Genomic DNA, 23523 nt, shown 5'->3' with positions numbered 1-23523 from the left:
CTTCAAAATGTCGTAAGAGAAGACAAGTTGCATCCTAACATGATGACTAATGTTCAATAGATTGGAGTTTTTGCAATGGAAGTATTACATGCTGCACACGTAGAAAGATTAGGAAAGCAATCTTTAAGAGATTTAATGGCATATATGCGACGAAAACGAATGCAAAATATTAATTGTTTGTGCTATTTATAGAAGAAAAGAGATTTTTGAATGAAAATTGCCTTTATTCTTGCTAGATTTAATAAAAGTACATTTAAGCACATTTCCCCATAGAGGACTAATTTTATGAATAAAGAAAATTAAACATAATCTTAAGTAATCTTGAAAAACACGCATACTACATATGAAGAACTAATGCATAAGAAATCTAATTTCGTTGCTAACGAAGAAAAGATCGAAGTTTTCTATAAAAGTGCGCTGACTCTGTAAGCAACTTGTAATAGATTGCAGGTTTGCTACAAAAACATTATTTGCCATTCGTGAAGAATGACTGGGAACATGGTTTCTGAGTATTTTACGCATGTATTTGACACAAAAAAATCAAGCTGTATATAGGGGGAAAACTTGGACTGAAAATTGTTATTAATTGTGTTAATAATTTTATATAAAAATACATTTGCCATATATAGATTTTATACATTCGTTTAAAAGAACAGTATACAGAACCTGAAGAAATATTGGAGATTCCCTCTAATTGGACCATAGCTGGAATAAAACTATTTTGTAAAGCATAATAACCATATATGAGGAATAAATATAAATGAAGCCAACTTTCATCCAAACAATGGAACTGACTTGTAAATAATTGGAATTTCTTTTAGAAGATTTTCGCTCCAAATATGGAACAAAGACAAAAATTCGAAGCATATAGGGCAAAAAAATTGTTTAAAGTAATCTTATTATTTTTTCAAATAAAAACAATTTTCTATTGAGAATAAATTGTACAAGTTCTAAGGAAAATTATGAAAAATTCTCCCATACTTTTGGGCATGTATGCTACTAATTAGATGTAAACTCGAATAAGAATGGATAAAATACATGCATAGGGTAGGTGAATTGTTTCATTATTTCTGGACAAGAAGTTGCTGATCATTTATGAAAATTTGTTAAAATATTCTGAAATTTTACTTTTTTTTAAAGTTATTTAAAACATATTTTAACAGATGAAATTATCATTAAATATTAAACACATATTACAACACATTTGCTGCAACTCAAAAGAAAAACTGTATAAGGAAGAGAATTCACTTAAAATACTAAAATCATTAATCTTAAAAATTCAGAAATCAGTTTCAACCGAGATACCAAATTTACAAAGAAGATAGATGTGACACAGCTGCAAGTATAGTAAAAACTGTTTAAATATAAATCTACTTGATTTTACGTTCCTGCGTGACTTTTTATTAGTTTTAGATTTCGGCTCCTAAATAATTTTTACTATTTTGCAGCAGAATTGCATAAAGACAAGATGTTCTTTTATTTCTAATTAATGTTTATCTAAGTCAATAATCAATTGTTTTCTGAGACTTTTTAAACTCTAATATTTTATAAATTGCTGAAAGAAAATAGCAAATGATTTTATATAGCATTTTACTACTTTTTTAGCGTTTTCCTTACTTCTAAACAAGATATCAGAAGTAAATGGACCAATATAATGTATTCAACAAAGTATTTTCCATAAGAATGAATCCAGAAACGAACTGTCTTAAGTACGTTAAAATGACACCCAAGCAAAATCCTAATTATATTGATTGAAACTGTTTTTATTCTTTAGAGAATCTTATTTTTGAAAAGAATTTGAGCATCTAAATAACATAATGACATTTGATGCAAGGATATTGTCAATGTATAAATCACTGGGTGGTAGTATTACTTTTTAAAACAAAACAGTCAACAATAATATTATAAGCTCTGCAAAACTTCATGCAACTAAAAAAAAAGGTTCAGTTCTATTAAAAATTACACGATTTAAGAATGAACTTTAAAGTAAGATTGAATGAAGTTACTCTTATTTGAAATTAAAAAGAACCCGTCAAACTTAAATTTTATTTTTATGAAAAAAAAAACAAAGTTCAAAAAATATCAAATCACAAATTTTATATTTATATGCAAATTATAAAGCTGAAAAATCGTAAATGATTTTAAAAAAATTTTAAAACTAAAAAATGATCGATTTTAAGTTTTATGTTTCCATAAAAATGTCGAAATTTTGATCGTCATTAAACAAATCAGCCGGAATGTTTCCAAAACAAAACTACTGCTGATTTCACTGAATCTTATTCATTTCTTGAAGAAGAGTTATAAATAACTAGAAACTACTGCACTCGTTTACGACCAATTGTATAAACCAACGATTCAATAAATTAATGATCGCGATTGAAAGTGATAAAATCTTTCTGAATTAGATATCACGGAAGCTATTATAGAGCAAATATGACTAATAAGATAACTTTCTCATTTCTGTAAGCTAATCATAAAACTTTACTGTTATTAAACAGTACCACTACGGTTTTTTCATTTCTTCAAAAGGAATTTCACTTCCATTTCAGAGTTAATTTTACAAGATTAGCAGTTTCAAAATTTTGTCTGAAATATAACAAAAGAAGCTAATAAAATATTTTTGAAAAGAGAATAGAATATTATTTGATGATTTTTGAACGGCATATGATGATGATGAACAACATTTTTTTTTTTTTTAAGTTAGACACATTTTAACAATGAATTCCTTTGGATTTTATAAAAATGAACAACTTCAAACTCAATTTATGCAGCCTATGAGTTTCAACTAAAATGATGTAAATTGGTATTTTAATGTAACTATATACTATTACCAATATTCTAAAATTAGGAATGTTTAGTTGTTGATTTTTAATTAATCGTTTGAATTTTATGTTTACGGCTTATAGAATATAATTACTTCATATAAAATGCAAAATAATAATAATTATCCAGAAAACAGAAATGTGAATTTTCGAAGTTTCGTTCCACCGAAATATAACATTAATTACTCGTTTACAAAAATTAAGTGTCAGAATTTCAAATGCAAACGATATATATATATCAGATGATTTAAAAAATAATCTTTTACACATTATTGTTATATTTATTTATTTATTTGTTCAGTGATAAGTTGAAGTATATAATTCCCGTTTATAACTTTCTTGTAAATAAATTCTTCTTTATAAGTTTCAAGAATAACCAATAAGTGCTTTTCTTGAGTTCTTGAATACCAAATTAATATCTTTTCCGTGTTAATTGAATTTATTGGTTAGACTTATGGTCACAATGTGGTTTCATCGCCGAGATCACAAAATGTTCTCTTAATTCTTTATATACTCACCAAATGGCCGTCATCTTGAGTAACGATAAGAAAATTTTCGTTCGAGAAACTTTCAATTTTCGTTTTGTAGGGTTGAAATTGACATTTTACGGTTAATCACATTTGGTGAGTTATCGCTTGAAAAAAAAATTATACTGTGGTTTAGTGGGTATAATTTTCTTCAAGTGATAACTCGGCATTGTTAGGTATTAGAATTAAAGAAGGGTTAATGCTAAATTTATCTCGTTTAATATGCCAGCTGAAATAGTTATCAAGACTGATCTAAAAATATTTATTGAAGTTGCTAGAGATTACATGAACGTTATGTAAAGGTCTCCTAATTATGAAACAGTATCCGAGATTTTCGATTTATTAATAACAGAAAAACAATATTGAACACATGTTGTCTTTGCCCTATTAGCTTTATGATACTGTACAGCATTTTTATAATTTTTATTATTTCGTTTACTAATCTCATAGGTGCATAATATCATAAAGATATTGTAGAATACTTTGCGTTTTACAATACAATTACAAATTACTAGTATTTTGCATTACTAGGGTAATGATCAGAAGGAAAAAAATCAATTTTTTCTTATATTCATATATTTTATTAGTTGTGCTTAACTTTTCTAAAATCGCTAAAGACAAAACAAATTCATAAATGTTTATGTCTCTAGCATACTTGAATAATTTCCAACTGAATTGATCCTTAAATTTTAAACTAAAAGCAATTAGCATTTTTCGCAATATATGTATAAAAATAATCAAGATAACTATACTTAAATCCCCAATTTCCTCCTTTCTCCGTTTTTCACACTATGAAAGAATTGTTGCAATTTAACGCTTCGTTAGTCGCACATTTAACGGCCTAATATAATTTTTTTTTGAAGCGAAAACTTTCTAAATAAGATAATTCATAAAATTTTATTCATAGCCCTACAGACAGAATTTTTCTCAAATGGATCTTCATTTTTTACCATTGGCTGCAGTTTGGCGATCAATTTAATGTCTGATGAACGTTTCGGGAGCTTGGCGAAAATGTTAAATAGGTATTCGCTCGAATATTATCCTAAGGCGAAGTTTCGTTAGATATCCCAAATGATTGACCCTTTCTTAAAATATCTTCCCTCATAAAACTATTTATTTATTATTAGCTTCAAGACAAGAACTAATTAAATAAGTATTGTGTTAAAAAAGACGAATCTATTATTTGTTTTAAATATCCTATTTTTGCAATAGCATATCTAAATCTGATGTAAAGAAAAATCTCATACATCATTTAGATAAAAGCAATGCTGATTATGCATTATTTGAAAAAAGAAAAACCGATATAAAAAACAATATTGCACTTTGAGCTGGTTTTTCCATTTTGGAATGAAATTAAATAATTTGATCTTTGGACTTGCTTGTTGTGTCAAGATAAAAGGTTATTTCAAATGAGAATTTGCTTCTTTCAAATAAAAAATTCAGACAAGTCAACTACATATGTGTTTATGCTTAAACTGATGATAAAAAAGTTTATTTTGCAGAAAAATGACGAATCTTTTGATAATCAAAGTGTTTATTCGAGCTGATTGCCGCAGAACATTCCTGTTGATTCCAAAGGATATCGTCTATTTAATCCGATATTTAAAAAATCATCCCAAATTCAATAAAAACTGATATTGACAAAAACTGTTGAAAAATTTAACTCCTGCTTCACTTCTATTACAAAAGCTTGTAAAATAAATGTAACAAAAACGACTCTTACAAGAAAAAAATGATTTTTTTATTAATTTTAAAACTATTATTCCATTACAATAAGAGGAATTCAAATATAAATATATAATGCTATGCAATTTTCGAGTTTTAATCTAAGTTATGTCATCTAAGTATATGAATTGCAAATAATAGCAATGTTTCATATTGATAAAGTCTTTTCTACTAAGTAAATTTTATTGTATTTTCTTCTGTTAACTTGTTAAGCATTAAATAGTAAAACAGCAAATACGACTCATTTTATGAGCATACACATTATGTTAAATCATAAGGAATTTTTTCCTCTGACTTTCTCCACTACTTCCACTATGAGGCGCGTTTTGAGTCCAGTCTCTTGTAAACGGAAAAGAGCTGAGTACGCATTTCTGACCTCTTCCTACTGACCTAAAGGGTATAACATTTGATACCTGTCAATAATTTTAGCACGTTGACTTTTGACTTCTGCGTTGAATTTCTTACAATGTAATTTATATGGGCTGACACAGGTGACCCCCACAGCAATCAAGGGGTTAATATTAAAACCTCATGCTGAATGACATGCTTTTACATAGATCGCCGCATTTTTCAAATAGCTCAGATAGACCAAGTGAAGAGACGCTTTGATGAGTTTGATTCAAAATTTCGTGTAGATCTAGAATTTTGGTGCAAAGATTGTTACCGCATTAATATTCATCCGTCTGGCTTGTACCGTTTTTCAACTATCGCCGTCACATATGCAAGGAAAGAAAGATTAACAATCAACACTCTGTTTAAATTTGCATCAAAATTTTACATAGATCTACAATTCTAATAATAAAACAAGGGGCCTAATTTGATCTAACTTTATCTGTCCGTTTTTAAGTTACAGTTATCATATCTATACACACAAATTTTCCTTTTGATAGGAATTCAATACATATCTATAATTTCGGTTTCAAAAGCCACCTCGTATCAAATCGCGAGAATATACATTTTGGACACATTTTGCCGACTGATTGACATTAAAATTATATGCAAAACTATGCTGAGTTATCGTGTTCACAGACAGATAGACATGATCCCAAAAATGTCTTTTCTGTACTCAGAGAGGTTTGAAACATGCAGATTCCTTAAAATCTTTAGTTCGACTTTTTTCCTCTTATACATCGTACACGAGAAAGTAAAAATAAACAAACACTGACAAACCCCTTGTAGCGATTGGCATTTGCGAGTGAGATTTCCATTTGTATTGAGAAAATGACTCTCCTTTATGTTTAGCCTACCCATAAAATTTGTAGCATGATTTTACACGCACCCTGTATATGTCAATTTATTATCTTTTAAGATAAAATATTGCAATTGTTCGATTTTCTGTAATGAAAAATAAGCAATCATTTTTAAAGTCATCGGAATGCAATACTTATATTTCCTTTTAATTCAACGCATCTTAGTTCTACAATCTGACAGCTATTATCATATGTTTATGATAGAAACAAAACAAGGAAAAACCTTATTATTTTGCAACAAGCATTCATGCAACGCATGCTCTCTGCGTTTAATTAAGGTATATTTAGCTCTGGTTTATCACTTTTCATCTTTATTTCTCACTCCCTTCTTTTGACGAAGGCGCTGCCTGGCCAAATTCTTGTTTAGCAAATTATCTTATTTCACAGATTAGCGTTATCGGATGCTTATGAGACCTCATTGGAAGCAAGAGTAACAGTGCTTTGCTGGAAGTGTTGAAAAGTGTCCCGAGACATAACTGTCTCATTCCGGGATTTGATGCAGCTCGATAACAACGCCAGTGTCTGCAATCCTCTTCCCACGAAATAAATAAGATAGATGTTTTGGCTGCGTAACCCACAATAGCTATGTTCGAATAATTTGAGTAGTAATTATTCACAATGTTTTCTTTTCAAATGCACATTTTATTCCTTTCATCCGCCTCAATTTGGTTGCAGTTTTAAAACTGAAAGGCAATAGAATTCAAATGAAATTACTTTTTGTTCGTCTGAAAGCTTGAGTAAATAGAGGCTGTTATTGGCTGCCAATAACAACTTTGCTCATATTACAATTATATCATCTGACCATTAATTAATCCCACAAGAATTTGAAATAATAATAATAATTTTCATATCAAATAATTAATAATTTTCATATCCAATTCATTTTCTTACTTTTCCCTTCTTGTTTTCCCAATATAAGATTTTCAGATGTGGGTAATGACTAAGATGAAAGTCGACTCTATAAAACTTAACAAAATAATATAAACGAGTCATTTAATACATATAGGTTCTGTGGTTTGGGCATTATTAATGTATAATATTAATGCAGACTATGTAAATTTTAGAACTAATTTGAATTTTCATTATAAAATCTAATCAAAAAGTATTTATTCTCCAATTGAAAAATTATTGCCAAAGTTGTCCCACATACTTTGCGTAAAATTGGTAATACGCCGACATCATCAATAATTATAATTTATCTGGTGCACTAGTGCAAAGCAATCGAATAAATGTGGTGCAATATGTATTGCAACAGATATCTAGAGTTCTTTTTCACCAAATATAGTTTTTAATATGAAAGATAACAGACAACAAAAAATTACAAGAGTGATTTCCTTTTTTAAGAAAACTGTGTAGGTTTAGTTGAAATTTCGTGTGTTAGTTTCTTTCAAAATATTTTTCCAAGAATTGGAAAGATTATTTCCTGATTAATTTTTAAAAGTTGATTCATTATCGTCTTAACTGTTTTGTTTTCTCTGCTATTTTATTACGTGATTCTTTCCGTTTCGGAAACATACTGGGAATAATTCAACTCGGAATCTATAAAATATTTTAGATCTTTATGCAATTTTTGCATCGAATTACAACGTCTTTGAAGATTTTAATCTTAGCTTATAATTTAAAAAAAAAAAATGATACTCTGACGCACGTAATTAAGAGGTTAAAATTGTTTTAAATTATTCCTTGACGTCTATTATGATATTTCTGATAATTTCGCATTCCATAGGAATAAAGATAATCTCAAAGAGCAACAATGCAAGCTGGACTTTTGCATTGTTTTTTTTTTTTTTTCATTTTGTTTTTCATAACCTTTTCTGAGCTAAATAGCACTTAATTAATATTTTTTAAAATAGTATTCAATTCTCTGAAAATCTCAGTTGCTTTTTAATTATTGTTATATTCTCTAATAGCAAAATTGTAATTATTGCTAATTTATTACTTATAGTTACTTAATTATTATTGTTATTTCAATATTTAATGTTTATTACTTTTTATTTCGTTTTATTTTCTAACTTAATCAAAAGCATCATGACCTCAGAGTTTACTAATTCATTTCAACTTAACTTTTAGACAATATCATATATTGTGTGTCTTTTCGATGGGGTGGTTAACAAACTTTTTATTAAATATGAGACATAATTTACAGAAAATAATTTCATAAGCTTAAAACATAAAAGCCTTTGCTAAACTATAATACGAAAATTATTCACATCATTACGTATATATAAAATGTATAAATGGGCAGTGTATTGGTAGAATTTTCATTTGTATTCAAACGATTCATGCAAAAATGTTTCTGACATTATAGCTTTCCGAGGGCTTTGTAAAATGTATAAGTAGGCAGTGTATTGGTATAATTTTCATTTGTATTCAAAGATTCATGCGAAAAGGTTTCTGACATTGTAGTCTTCCGATGGGAATTAACAGACTTTGAACGAGGAATAGTAGTTGGAGCTAGACGTATGGGACATTCAATTTTGGAAATCATCAGGGAATTCAACATTCCGAAATCCACAATGTCAAGAGTGTACCGAGAATACCTAATTTCAGGCATAACACCCCACCATTGGACAACACGATGGCCGAATGCTTGCACTTAATGACCATGACCAGTAATGTGTGCGTAGAATTGTCAATGTTAATAGACATGCAACACTCTTGAAATAACTGCATGAATGAATGTGACAAGTACGACGGACGTGTCCATTAGGACACTGCGGCTAAATTTGACTTCATTGGCGATGATAGAAGAAGATTGACTCGAGTGCCTTTACTAGCAACACAACATCGTCTGCAGTTCGTATCCTGGGCTCGTGACTATATCGGTCGGATCCTAGACGACTGGCAAACTGTGGCTTGGTTAGATGAGTCACGATTTCACTTAGGAAGAGCTGATGGTAGGGCTCGAGTGTGCCGTAGACTTCACGAAGCTATGAACTCAAATTGTCAACAAGTCTCTGTACAAACTGGTGGTGTTCCATAATGGTGTGGGCTGTTTTTACATGATACGGACTGGGTTCTTTGGTACAGTTGAACCGATCATTTACTAAAAATGATTATGCTCATCTACTTGAAGACCGCTCGCAATAATTCATGGACTTCATGTACCCAAACATTAATGGAATTTTTATGCTCCGTGTCACCGGGCAACAACTGTTTGCGATTGGTTTGAAGAACTTTCTGGGCAATTCCAGCGAATGATTTGATGACCTAGATCACCCGATATGAATCCCATCGAACATTTATGGGACATAATCAAGAAGTCAATTCGTGCATAAGATCCTGAACCGGTAAGAATTTTGCAATTATGGACGTCTATAGCGGAAGCATGGCTCTATATTTCTGCAGAAGCCTTCCAATAGACATGTTGAGTCTATGCCGCGTTGACTTACCGCACTTCGCTTAGAAAAAGGAGGTCCGACATATTATTAGGAGGTATCTCATGACTTTTGTAAAATACTCAATGTAAAATATTATTAAAAAAATATATCTTTGATTGATGATTAATTAAAATTTATTCTATTTAAGAAATGATTATCCGAAATGAAAAAGAGTAAAAATCATCATCAAATTATTTCCATTACCTACCATTTTAACACTAATCAAGCTGTTATGATTATAATAAATTACCGCTCATTTTTTAAATTTCTTACGGCATGTTTTAATTTATGTCGAAAATGCACATTTTTAGCTTATATTTAAGGATTTTTTAGTATAATAAATTGGAAAATCAGAATTTTTATAACTTTATGTCATCTTTTTAAAATTTAAGTGCAGAATAATCGAGGCTAATTGTCTAAATATTAAGTTTTAGTAAAAATGATATGAAATTAAGAAATCAATGCTGTAAATAGTAAGGAATGAATTCATGGGAAGCAAATGCATTTGAGAATTATTCATCACAAAATCTTCTGTAGTATAACATATTTTGAATACTTAATCTTGTAAAACTATTATAGAATTCTCAGATTAAAGTCATTTTTCCGTCATAATAAAGTTTTAATAACAGATAATGAACATATTTCGGATGGTCTGTGTCTTTAATAAAGTGTTGTTAAGATTTCAAGATGCTAAAAAGCAGAAGGACATAAGATGGAACTAATATTATCTCGTTTATTATAAAATTAGAGAGGTAGTTCATTATTTTATTTCGACAATTCATATTGAAATCCCACTTTCAAAAATGCATGTTGTAAAAATTTGTAGCTATAAGATTTATTAAATAAATAAATATTAATTAAGACATGGCTATTTTATTTAAATAAATAGAAGTTTTTAAAACATTCTAGAAGCAGTAAATTATGTTGTTTCTGATGGCACATGCCATGGACAAGCCCACTGTTTCGAAGTCAATGATTTAAGCCGATAGGGAGCGTCTCTTGTTTTAGTAGCGCCAACTAGGGCCAAGAGTACGTTTTGCTACTCACGCATCACTCATTCGCTTGCACAACCCCTTTTTACAGGTGGGGGGGGACATTCACGCATCTCACAGATAGAACAGATGAAGAACAACCATGCCCGAACCGGGACTCGAACCCAGGAAGCCCAGATCACGGGGAAGACGCACTACCCCTATGCCAGGACGCCGGCGCAGTAAATTATTGAAATTCGAACATACATTATAAATTCCATGCACGAAATTCCTCTGAAGAAAAATCTGTTGCTATATTAGTTACCTCTGGGGACCGCTAGCATACTAGGAATATTGGTTAAATGTAATTTCAATTAAATCGTTCAGATAAAACTTCTAGTCCATAATTCTACCAAATTATCAGATATTATAGTCGTATTATTTTTATTGTCTTACATGTTTAATGTGTACACGAACCTTTTTAATGGGGATCAGTCCTATAATATTATATCGCTACTAAAAACGTAGATTGCCAGTTTATTTATTTTCTAAACTTCACAATATTGTAATTTTACTTTTTTAATTCGTCATGAAAACTATGTTATGGAAGAATGATCTTTCCTTAGCTTGCAATAATGAAAGAAAATCACGCAATAAAATATTTGATGAAACAATAAACATGGTTTGAATTTCAGGCCAAATATGCGAACTGTTGTTGAAAATTAAAAGTTATCATATAAAATGCAAAAATTGTGCTTAATTTTCAATTAATTAAAATTTTTAAAAAAATTGCTTTGTGCCGCACATTCCTGATTTCCAACGAATATATATATCAAATTTGGTAGCAACAGTCAAATGGTCTGGCCTATAGAGCGCCCATATACATGTGCACACACGTTTATTTTTATTATTAGTAGAGATTAAATAAAATATTTATATAATAATAATGTGACTAGTATATTTAATAAATAAAAATAAGTTTACATAATTAAAATAAGTAAAAGTTATGACTTTAAGAAAAAACATTAAAAAATCATTAAAATTAATTTTTTTTCAATCTAAAAAGTACTCTTATCTCTTAGAAGTTGTCAAGCTTTGGGCTCGGGAGATAACTAACTTAAATCCTGAACTTGCATACCAAATTCTAAAGAATCTTGTAAGCTGAAAACTAAATGACGTGAAAAATTATTTGACGTGAAAAAAAGCAAATGCGACTATCAAAAGTTCCTTGCTTTCATTTAATCGGTACATTTTCTTCTGTAAGAAATGAAAATTTATTCTTCCGGGATGCTTGGGTGATTAATTGTCGCCAACGCAAATGTTGTTTGCTTCCATACAGCAAGCATATAAAGCGAGGAAACGGGGAAAAAGGCTTTTAGAGGACTTGGATGGATTTGGTAATATGATTTGAAGGACATAATAGGTTTAACCCACCATGGTCAGTCATTGCTTTGACTTAATCAGAAAGGGTTTCTTTCTTTAATATTTCTTAATTTCATTTTTGACATATTTTTTTAGTTGTTTGTGATGTGCAATTTTTTTAATGTTTCGGAGAATATCATATAAACAGATGCATTAAAAATTTTTATAAAATAAATATTTTAAATAAATAAGATTAAAATAAATAAAATATTTTAAAATTTAGTCTTTAATGAGTACATTAAAAGGTGGACTTTTTTATTTTAATTATTTTCCATCTTTTATTCTTCAATTGATAATTTCTTCTTTATAAACATGAAACAAGCCGAGTTAAATAAAAGTGTTCAAAAAATTATGTTTAAATTAATATAAATTCATTATGATGTTATCTATTTCTTTACATTTAATTCATATGTTACCTGAAATGTTGTGCTACCTTATGTTACCTGAAATGTTGTGCTACCTTATGTTACCTGAAATGTTGTGCTGAATTTAAAATAGATGTAACATCAATATATTAATATAGCAGATCGGTAGATTTTGATTTTATAATATTCTGTTTCAAGAATTTTAAAGATTGACAACCTTTCTGACCAACATCTGTGATTTAAAAAATTGTCAGGAAGTTGCTCATCATAATCTAGCAGTCAATTAGTTTGTTGTAATTTGCAAAAATCTTTGTAAAATTGCAGATAAACACTGGTTTAAATGCAATTTCTTTATATGAAAGTAATTTTGAAGGTAAACCTATAAGATGCATCTTAATAAAAATATAATAGAATTGCCAATTATCACTTCATTATATCTCTAATAAGCGAAACCGTTATATGGAATCTTTGTTGTTACATAAAGTACAAGAAAAAAATACATCACATAAAGTTCACAATACAGAATTAATAGAATACAAATATACTGTTACAGAACAACCCCGCCATATAGCGCTTCAGACAGCTCGCCATTTAAACAATTACTTTAAGTGCTCCAAAAGGTTTGTATTTAGATTTTGCAATGTTGCAAATTTTTATTCCATTAAATCTGTGATGTGAGCATCTTGTTATATTTTTCTTTTGCTTGGTTAACGACAAAGAAAACTCTGTAACTGCTCTTTTTTGTAACTCATACTTAATATTTTATCACAAAAATTGCGTCTTTCTGTGTGCATGACTTACCCTTAAACTTTGTTTCATGATTTTAGAAACACCCTGTATATATGTACACATATGAACCATATTGATAATTCGTAACAGCTGCAATTATCAGAATTTAATATTTAATTGTATGCAATAGCGTATAGTGAATTCAACAACTTTCTTTTTATTTTTAGTTAACTGCTTCTGCAGAAAAAGACGTTTACTGGAAGCACTAAATTTATCCTTGAAACTATAGTTAAACATATCATTTAACTAATAATTCATAACTGTTATATAAAAAATATGCAACTCTCAAATTAAACTAATTTTTATATCCCTTTATCACAGGAAGAACATAAATTATGATAAAATATTTTAGTTATTATAATTAAGCACTTAGTGAACATGGACTTACCACATTTAATTTAAAAAATCAATAAAAAGAGTTAGTGAAAGATTGAAACTAAAAGACTAATGCTGGAAATACAATTTAGTTCTTATGAAAACCCTATCTCATCAATCTAAATATGATAAGCTCAGAGTCATAGTTGGTATATGATTCATTATTTGACCTCCAAGCGAAACAAACAAAAAGAAGTCGTGTGTGGCAAAATCCATAGACGTCAAAATAATATTTGTGTTATTTTAGTCTTACAGGGCAACTAACCTGTTTCTCTAACGGAAACAGGGCTTTATACAATTTCCTATCCTTTTATTGTATAGTATTTCCGGGAAACAATATTTTTATTTATTTATTCCTTTCATTTTTTTATTAACAGTTGTTTTTTTTTTTACTATTTCAGAGCAGTTCTGATGATGAAGATTTGGATGTTGCATGTAATGAGACTTGCAGAGTCGATAAAGTAAGTATTATCAAAATATGTACATTCTTTTAGTATCAATAAAAATTGGAAATACCATAAAAGTTTTCCAATGAAAAGTTTTCGGAAATTGAATTTTGTATTTGCGTTAAAATTGTGATTGGAATATCAAAAAATTCTGAAATACCCATTTGGAAAAGTTAGTGGTAATTCAGTAAAAAAAAAATGAGAAATTACAATGAGTGTGAAACAGATAAACGGTGATTAAAATAATCGTTTATATAAGCGATTAAACCAATATCAAAATTTTACTGATAAAGGAAGAAACAGAATATATATATATATATATATATATATATATATATATATATATATATATATATATATATATTTCGTTTTGTAAAAAAAATTAAAATCATAAATTTGCGGATGCAAAGAAATGTTTTTAGAAAAGGACATTTCATGCTGCTGATTCCTTTTATTTAAGTTTCGGTTTGATAAATGCAGTGAAGTGAATATAATTCGAGAACTGGTCGATATTAATATGCGAAAAGAAAATAAAACATTTTACATATATCAAAATAGGGAAAAGGTTATTAAGAACAAGGCAGAAAGCTCTTTATTAAATCTCCCCAATATTTTAAAAACTAAAACTTTTTTTCGTTTGAATTCTTTTGAATCACAGAAAAGGAGAATGAAATCAATTTAATGAACCTTTGAAGTTAAAAATCGGGATTATTTATTCCATTACATCATTTTGGATTTAAAAATTAGTATTTACAATTAATTTTCTTAAACATAGAATTGAAACATTTTGAAGGGAAATTAAGCAAATCGTCTATACAGTAGAATATAAAGTATGTATATATTTTGGTTCTGTCTTTACAAATTACGTTTTCTTTACAAACAATCGTGAAGAATACTAGCACCAAAAGGCAGGGAAAAAACTTTATTTGTGTTCTTTAGAATGAAATGAGGTACGAGTAAACTCTAAGGATTTCAATCGCGAATTCAAAAAACTGGGCTCTACTAGACTGATCACGGGGAATCTTAAGAACAATTTCAAACATACTAATAGTGAAAGACGAACAATGGTCTGGGAGACCCTCTAAAATACCAGAGACCTTACGAAATACTCAGAATGCAAGCATGCATTACCCGGCCTTTTCTCCTAGGAGAATAAGTTGCGAACTTGGTGTTCTTATTTATAGCCTAGGAAAAATCTAGGTTACTAAATTAAAAAAAAATGTACTTACCATATACAGATTATCTAACAGCTGAAATTTGAAAACTATAAAGTGGACAAGATATTTTTTTTTTTAAATTTGTTATAGGTTGTGGAAAATGCCGTGTTGCTACATGTTTTGTACAACGACGAAACTATATTCCACATTGGAGCAATTTAAGTCTTTTTACAAATTTTAAATTTATCACTATTCTTAAGAAACCGAATTGAGTCGCAGAGTCTCATATTGCACCAAGTAGGCTGAAGAGAGTTTCAGTAAATAATGAAGCGCTGGAAGTGTGTCTAGACGGGCTGAAGTACTGAATAAAATGCGCTGCATTTGTGAGTCATAGAGGCTCAAAATTACCAAAATTTGATATATTGATAAATTGTGAAATAAAATTTGAATATGCAAGAAAACTAGAGTGACTTCGTAATCTCCTTGTGTTATGTTACCTAAAGTACGAGCATTAAATTTTAGAAAATACTAGAAAGGCACAATTTTGGTATTTGCCTTGGCGTTGCCTTTTCTAGGAAAGCACGTTATTTTTATTTTAAAAGGAAATAAAATCAGGATAATATGTTTGATGTGAGTTATGTGTACATAGATTAAGTCAAATTATATATATAAAACAGCCGATAAAAGCCAATATTGTTATGGATACACTTACTACATTTCACTCGGCATAGTAGGAAGAAAATACCAGGATCTATGTTTGGCTCCCCGATTAATTTACTGAGTAGAAACAGCTACTTATTAGTGAACATTTAAGATATTTGCAAATGCTTCTTCGCCTTTGTATGGAACAAGTAACCCTAGCAAGCAATTCAACAACAACAAGTAATTTCAAAATTAGTGATATTTAAATGGGAACACCTAAGCGCAATATTTATTTGGGCTTATCCTAAAATAAATTAATAAATGGTTCAACCAGTATATTGAATGAATATGCATTGACATAATGATGTAAAAATGAATTGACAGTAACCTAATTTTTAACAAAAATCTGAGGAATTATTAATTCTTTGAAAGGATTTAGCTTGCGTGATTCTAGTGAAATCAGCCAATAGTGGATTCTCCACTGTGTTTCTTAACTTCCTTATTTTCATCACTTCATGGCTTTTGACAACAGAATGAGTTTATATTGTCATGTTGTCTAGAAACAACTCCTAACTTATGAGAGTAACGGCCAGTTGATACGTTCATTTTCATTTGCAAGGCGGTCTAATTTTCACTTTATTGGTCTACTTTGTTTTTCTTTTTCTCTTTTTTTTTACTGAGTGAATGCTAACTATCAGATAATAAATGAAGCCTTTCCTTCATTTTTGATGACAGAGATTGATATATTTTAGTATAGAATAATTGGAAATTAATAGAACAACGAAAGTAATACGGTTGATGCAAATTCTGAATTAAGAAATTTTAGGTTTTATGATGAGTGCAACAAGAGAAAATGACAATTATTAAATTTAAAAAGGCAGTAAATATTTTTAGCATTCAACAGTTGTAATAAAGGATACATATTTTAATAAATTAACAATATGAAACTTTTGTAAATAAAGTAATAATTTTGAAAATAATGGCCCCAATAAATAATTAAATAATTTTAATAAACACTCTGTGAAAAAAATGCAATCTTTTAACAAATATTGTTCTGTAAAACTTTAAAATAAACAATATACATTAAATTCACTTCACCAAAAGTTTTTAAAATGGGGGATTTTTTTTTATTGAATGCTTTGTACAGCAGTAAAACCCTCAAATGTATATCAAAACCTTTAAAATTATTTATTTACGATAGCTGAAGACAGATGTTATGGGAGCTTTTATCTAAAGAAATTGATTTAAAAGTAAAAACAATTTTGTATAATTCGATAATTCTGACCTCACAGTAACTGACTAATATTTTTTTGTTGTTTGTTTGCTTGTTTGTTTCTTATGGCACTTGCCTCTGACAAGCCCGCTGTTACGAAGACAGCGATTTAAGCCTGAGGGGAACGTCTCTTATTTTTTTTATAGCAGCGTCAACTAGGGCCAAGAGTACGACTTTGCTACTCACGCATCACTCATTCGCTTGCACAACCCCTTTTTACAGGAGGGCACATTCACACATCTCACAGATAGAAAAACAGAAGAACAACCATGCCCAAACCGGGACTCGAACCCGGGACGCCCAGATCACGGGGAAGACGCGCTATCCCTATGCCAGGACGCCGGCTAATATTTTTTTAAATTATGTTTATAAGAAGTTTTAGAGAGCAGGGGAAAAAATTCAAATTAAAGACAGTTTCGAATAAGGTTGAATTCAGCTGTAATTTATTTTTTTAAAATTAGAATGCCTAAAATGATAATATAATAAAGATTCGCTTTACTCATAATTTTTACAAGAGAAATTCGACAACATTTTTTTATCCGAAGCTTGCATGCACCGTTTCTGCATTTCTGTGATTCAACATAGATCTCTAAAGAATGAACAGCATTGTGCAATCAGTTTACAATGATAATTAACAAGGAGATTAATTCTCAACTAAACAATGAATAGCAAAGCTATTTTTCAAATAATTCGGAACATTCATTTAATTATTATTACTTTTCAGATTCGCTTGTCTTAGCTGCACCTGATGTTACTCAGTAAAAATACATTTCCTTCTAATTTTCTTCTTTCCTAATATTCGATCATTCCATCTTTTTAATAAAATTTAGAAATACTTTCATATTTATATTGTTACCTCGTATCTGTTCTATTCTTCATTGTATTAAATATAAGAAAATTGTAGCGTCATTTTGTTACATATCAGCCAGCCTATATGATAAATGTGCCTTAAAATTGTGCTCAAAAGCAACAGTCATTGTGTCAGCTGTCTACCAAGGCGTTCTTCTCCCATTTAACCATTGTATCATTTATAGGTTTCTTTTTTAAGAAGCATTATACTCAATAAAATTGCTAACGAATATTCTGGTTTTTTTTATAGACCTCATTAACAATTTAACCTCATATTATATTATATAAATTATTCTTAATGGACTAAAACGTTAATTTAGTTAAAAACAGTTTTTTAAACACATTCTTATTAATGTACCAAACAGCAAATTTTTTTAAAAATTATTTTCTATTTTTATTATTTTCTATTTTTTAATTTTGCTGTTAATTGCAATGGCAACTACTGTTTCTAAAGTTCTCTACTAGGTGGCGCTACCGAAACTGAATCGAAATTGTATTTAATAGATGTTTGTCTTATAATTAAGCTCCGAAAATATTAAAATAGTATATTTTAATGTAGTAATTTTAAGTAGTTTTATGTATATATATATTTTAAAATTTCTAGAACATAAAGAAAAAAAATAAAAACATCAATTACAAAGTTCTATCTTTAGGAGCAAGAAGCAAGTCAAGTATAAAGTGTCAAATAAAAGTGTTTATAAAGTACCACAACCGAAAAATCATTAAAACAAAACAATTAATTTGGTTTTATTATATTGACGATAGAATATTTGAATTTCTATTGCATATTATAAATTTAACCTGTAACTTATACAGTGCATACATAAAAATATCCTGGCAGTACAATGAAAGTTAGATTCATTATGCTTTCTGTAAATGCTTTCTTGATACAATCCTCAAGTACTTTATTGCAATAATTTCAGTCATATTTAACTTTCAATTGAACTTTGTCTATGCATCTTTCTATGCAGCTTGAATATTTTTCTTTTTTGTTTATTCCTAATGTATCTGATTATATCCTTTTTGCAAACTCGCCATAACTTTTTTTTTATCTTTTTCTTATTCCATATCGTTTTTTTGTGATTTATAGAACACACCACTATATGGCACGAAAAACTTTCAAAAATTCTAGTCACAGACTATCCCAATCATAGAAAACTCTACAAAAATCCAAGGCTAGGAAAAACAATACTTCGTCGATCAAACTTATAATCTTTTAATTGATTACTATAATTTAATGCATTTTATCTGCCTTCAGTGCTACATTAATAGCATCTTCTTTAACTTAGAGCTCAATATTTGTATCATGTTTTTAATTAAGGCTAATTGATAACTGACAACTCATACTGTTGCAAAACAGTTGCTATAATCTGATTTCTTTGTTTTCATCTTACACTTTTCACTTTATCGCATAATTAATATATAAAAAAACAGCATTATAGTCATCAAAAAATCTGACCTGGAAATCCTGATGAATTTTACATTTTTGACTTAGTGCGATTGCAAGCCCCAGCTACGCAAAGGCCAATATCAGAGAAACCGAAAAAAAAAAATGATTTTGAGAATAATGTCTGTCTGTTTCTCTGTCTGTGAGTTTTTCACAAAAGTGCACTAAGCTAAGTGATCAAAATTTGGTACATGATATTAACACCCAATTGTATATTTCTATCAAATTTTGGATGGAATCCGTTAAAGGAAAGTTCATCATAATTAAAAAATTTAACAAACTAGCCGAATGAAATTTGGCTTGTGATTTTATCACGAAACTTGTAGATGTGAGTCGAATATTTGATCAAATCCTGTAAAGAGTTTACTATCTGTAGATATACCTATTCTCATGTATATGGATGCAATAGTACAAATATGCTACAAGCTACAAAAATTAAATTCAGTATGTAGCTTTGACACCCAAATTTTAAATATGTATCAAATTTTTGATGCATTCGATCATAGGAAAGAGGTACAAAGGCAAAATCGAGATTTTTCAGTATACTCGAAACCATACTGTGTACATACTAACTATATGGTACCATACCATGTACACAAACGAGAATGTTATGAAGAGAAAACTCTCGTTGGTTAATTTGGCGAAAGCTAAATACTAGATAATCCAAGAAATGTTTGCCCCATTATTAAATATATAGATTATTTTATCAGAATGCATTTTCTTATTTAATATTTTTCTAATCTGAGTGCCACCTAATTTTAACTGCATCTTTACTTCTCGAAATTTTCATGTGTTCCAATTAATGGAAACTAATTTCTGACGAATCAGACTCTTGCTACAATTACAAGGATCTAATATCTTAGTTTCCAGATTATGGTTTTTTTTTTTTTTATTGCATGGTAGGTAGTATCTACTTAACCATCGTTTGCTTATCTCTAGTAATGTTTTACCTTTCTAAAGGTTCAAGTACCACTGCGTTTGTAATTTCTGTAATAATTTTGTTGACGCCTTGCTTGAGCGGAACACGACTACTGCGAAAACTTTCCTGATTGTCAGAGGCCTTCCTTTCCTGAGCAGTGTGTCAAAAGCCTAATTTCCCGGGTGCCCTGTCTAAACGAGGGTGAATGCATGCATCAGCCCAGATAATTGCCGCTGCAGCCAGTAGGCAGTTATGAAAGGAGCGAGGGGCTTTTTTCATTGCTCCAAACGACACGATAATTGCCCTTTAGCCTCACCCAGTAATGAGCCACTTCCTTATTAGACTCTTCTGTACCTGCAACACCATAAACAAAACTTGAACGTTGCTGACGGACAACAACGGACGCCTATGCCACATCTTTCCTCCTCCCTTTCTTATTTTAATATCGGCACTGTTGCTGCCGGCGAAAATGGAAGGGGAAGAGGAGGGCTACTCAATCCCAGTTAACGCGATGCTATTAACTTATAAAATTATCCGTCATTCGCACGGATTACGATCTAAACCATATGACACTCCATTTGCACTGCTTACAAATCTTTATGTATATGTCTGTTAGGGATAATAATTTGAGTTGAATCTCAATTCATTTACAAAAACCCTTTAGTAATAGATATTTTTTGTAGTCACTAACAATTTCATATTTTAAATTCGGTTCTTCTCTGTCTTATGCGACTGCTTAAGGAATCACAGTGTCCCCAAAACATTCCATAAAGTAATGATTTTTATATTTTTGTTTCTATAATTCTACTCATTATATCAAAATATTAAAGCTGTGTCATTTGTACTCCCGCAATAATACAGACTTTTATTTACTCCGATAAATAGGGAAAATTCACAATATAATATAGTTTTAGATGGCTAGATTTTAGATTTCTAATACACATTTTTTTTTCACTTTTATACATAAAAATGTTAAGGTTTTTTTCCCCCTATTTATAATAAGGATTTTAATTTTTTTTTGTACATTTTTATCATTATGTAGAAGATAAAACGGGACATGTAATAAGCATTCATTTAGTTGTTATTGTTATTACTGTTAGAAAAGTGAGGAAATACTTTTTATCATTTTGTGTATGATAAAAATTTGCATGCAATAAGCGTTCATTTATCAATTTTATTATTGAAAGAAAAGTAATGAAATACTACATATTTCTCAATATATTTCATTAGAAGATTTAGATTTAATTGAATGTTAGAGTAGAATATTATTTTAAAATTACTGCACATTACTGTGCAAATATATTTCAGTAAATCTAAAAAAAAAAAAAAAAAAAAAACTGAACCTAAATAATCAACATTTGGAAAATTAGTAGAGATTTTAAAAATTCTGAAACAAATTATTTTAAATTTCCTTTGAAGAGACGGTTAAAAATAAATTTTCTTTTGTAAAGTTGGTCTAATTGAAATATAATTTGTAATGTGAATTAATATTTCATACATTTCAGAGAGAAAAAAAAATTCAGATTGAGTTGGATCTCTGTCTTGCCGCTTTGGAATAAATTGATAAACCACTTGATGACTAAAGAAATTATTAAAAAAAGAGCTATTGCATTTTTTTCTTTCTCTTTCTTAATTCTCAAGTAAAAATTATTAATTAATGGTTAAAAAACGCAAACTTTAAATTTCATTTTCAAATGACACGTTTAATATCTGTATTATCTGTAGAATATTATAAGTGGACAACACAATACGATAAAACTATTATCTAATGCGGTGTATGTATAAATAACCAATGTTACAAGTTGTAGTGGTTATTAGATAACGATTTAAAATAAAAGTTGAACTTGTTTTCAGCTCTTTAATTCATATTGTAATTATGAGTCTGGCAATCAACAATCTTTGGTATCAGTAATGTTTATAAGCAACTCTTAACTTTATTTTTGATTTAACTTGGTTTAGCTTTTTGGATTAATGTCCAGGTTTTAAAATTGCTCAGAAACACATTACAGTTATTAAAATACATCTAAATAAAATGAATTACCAATTATTAATTACCAATGATTCAAGTAAATTACCGTGCTATGATTCAACTTCCTCGAGTGCAATTTTTTAAATTTATGTTTCTTTCTCAGTAAGAATGAAAGTACTAACTCGAGATAATTAAAAAATGTAATATTTCATTATTTAAAAGGACGATGATCTCTGCTCTCAAAAACACGTCTTCTGAAAACTACACACAAAAGGCAGAAAGTATCACTCATTGTTTTAAATAATGCACAGAGTATTATTAGATTGTTTATTAATCTTTAAAGATAATTTGAAAACAGGACAAAATTATTTAGTGAAATAAGATAAATTAATCTAGCATAAATTATTGTTCATAGTTCAAATACTTTTTTATTGTCGACATCATACTTGTTTAATCATAATGTTTGAATGAATTAAATGATTTTGAATGTTGTTGGAAACGTGCTAATATAAATTAGGTTTCAGAATATATTCTTTAAACAAAAAGAAACAAGAGCTTTGACCCCATTATTAGGACATAATTTTTCAGAGTGAAATCGTACACGAGGCAAACAACTAACGCCAATCAACTATCAAATAAGAATACGTTACAATTTACGACACCTCTTGTTTAGATATTAACTTCTTACCGCAAAAATCTATTTAAATTCCTGCTTTAATATAATTTATCCATTTCAACTTAGATGAAGGAATACGTGATGATTTGCTCAGAAAACAAATGGGAAAATTTTAATCAAGTTTTAAATTTATATCATTTTTTCTAAAAAATCTATTCCGGCCTGTTCCAAATACGTAAAATTCAAATAAAAAATAAATTTTATACTGAAAACTGATTTTGGAAATTATGTCGTATCTTTAATTACTTTTTCAGGAAAATTTTTTTTTCAGTTTAGGATCCTTTTTTCAGCGTTGACTTAGACGGGGACTCAAGCTTGAATATCGCATATGCATATATAAACAAAGTATTATTTACTTATAAAAACAAATCAGAAGAGTAATCCGTTTCACTTACTCCATAAATTATAATAAGTTTTATTTTAAATGATACCGTTTTCTTTATTTCTACTGGACTCAAATGTTTTCAGAATTGTACATATCAAGGAAGGTATTGCTGGAAAATTCAGTATTTTGAAATA

At 29.1% G+C, this 23523-nt stretch overlaps 1 protein-coding gene across 2 annotated transcripts in view; it reads left to right on the top strand.

Annotated features, from left to right (window-relative positions):
• The window catches only part of LOC129958262 (proto-oncogene tyrosine-protein kinase ROS-like), a 119868-nt gene that overhangs the window by 40378 nt on the left and 55967 nt on the right, over nt 1-23523 (top strand). For both annotated transcript variants that reach the window (XM_056070584.1, XM_056070583.1), the window contains exon 2: nt 14028-14087. In XM_056070584.1, the coding sequence (XP_055926559.1) occupies nt 14028-14087 (60 nt within the window). The remainder of the gene's footprint in view (nt 1-14027; nt 14088-23523) is intronic.

Source organism: Argiope bruennichi, chromosome X1 (assembly GCF_947563725.1).
Source record: "Argiope bruennichi chromosome X1, qqArgBrue1.1, whole genome shotgun sequence".
NCBI lineage: Eukaryota > Metazoa > Arthropoda > Arachnida > Araneae > Araneidae > Argiope > Argiope bruennichi.
Note: the sequence above shows the minus strand (reverse complement) of the source record. Positions and strands in the feature narration are given on the sequence as shown.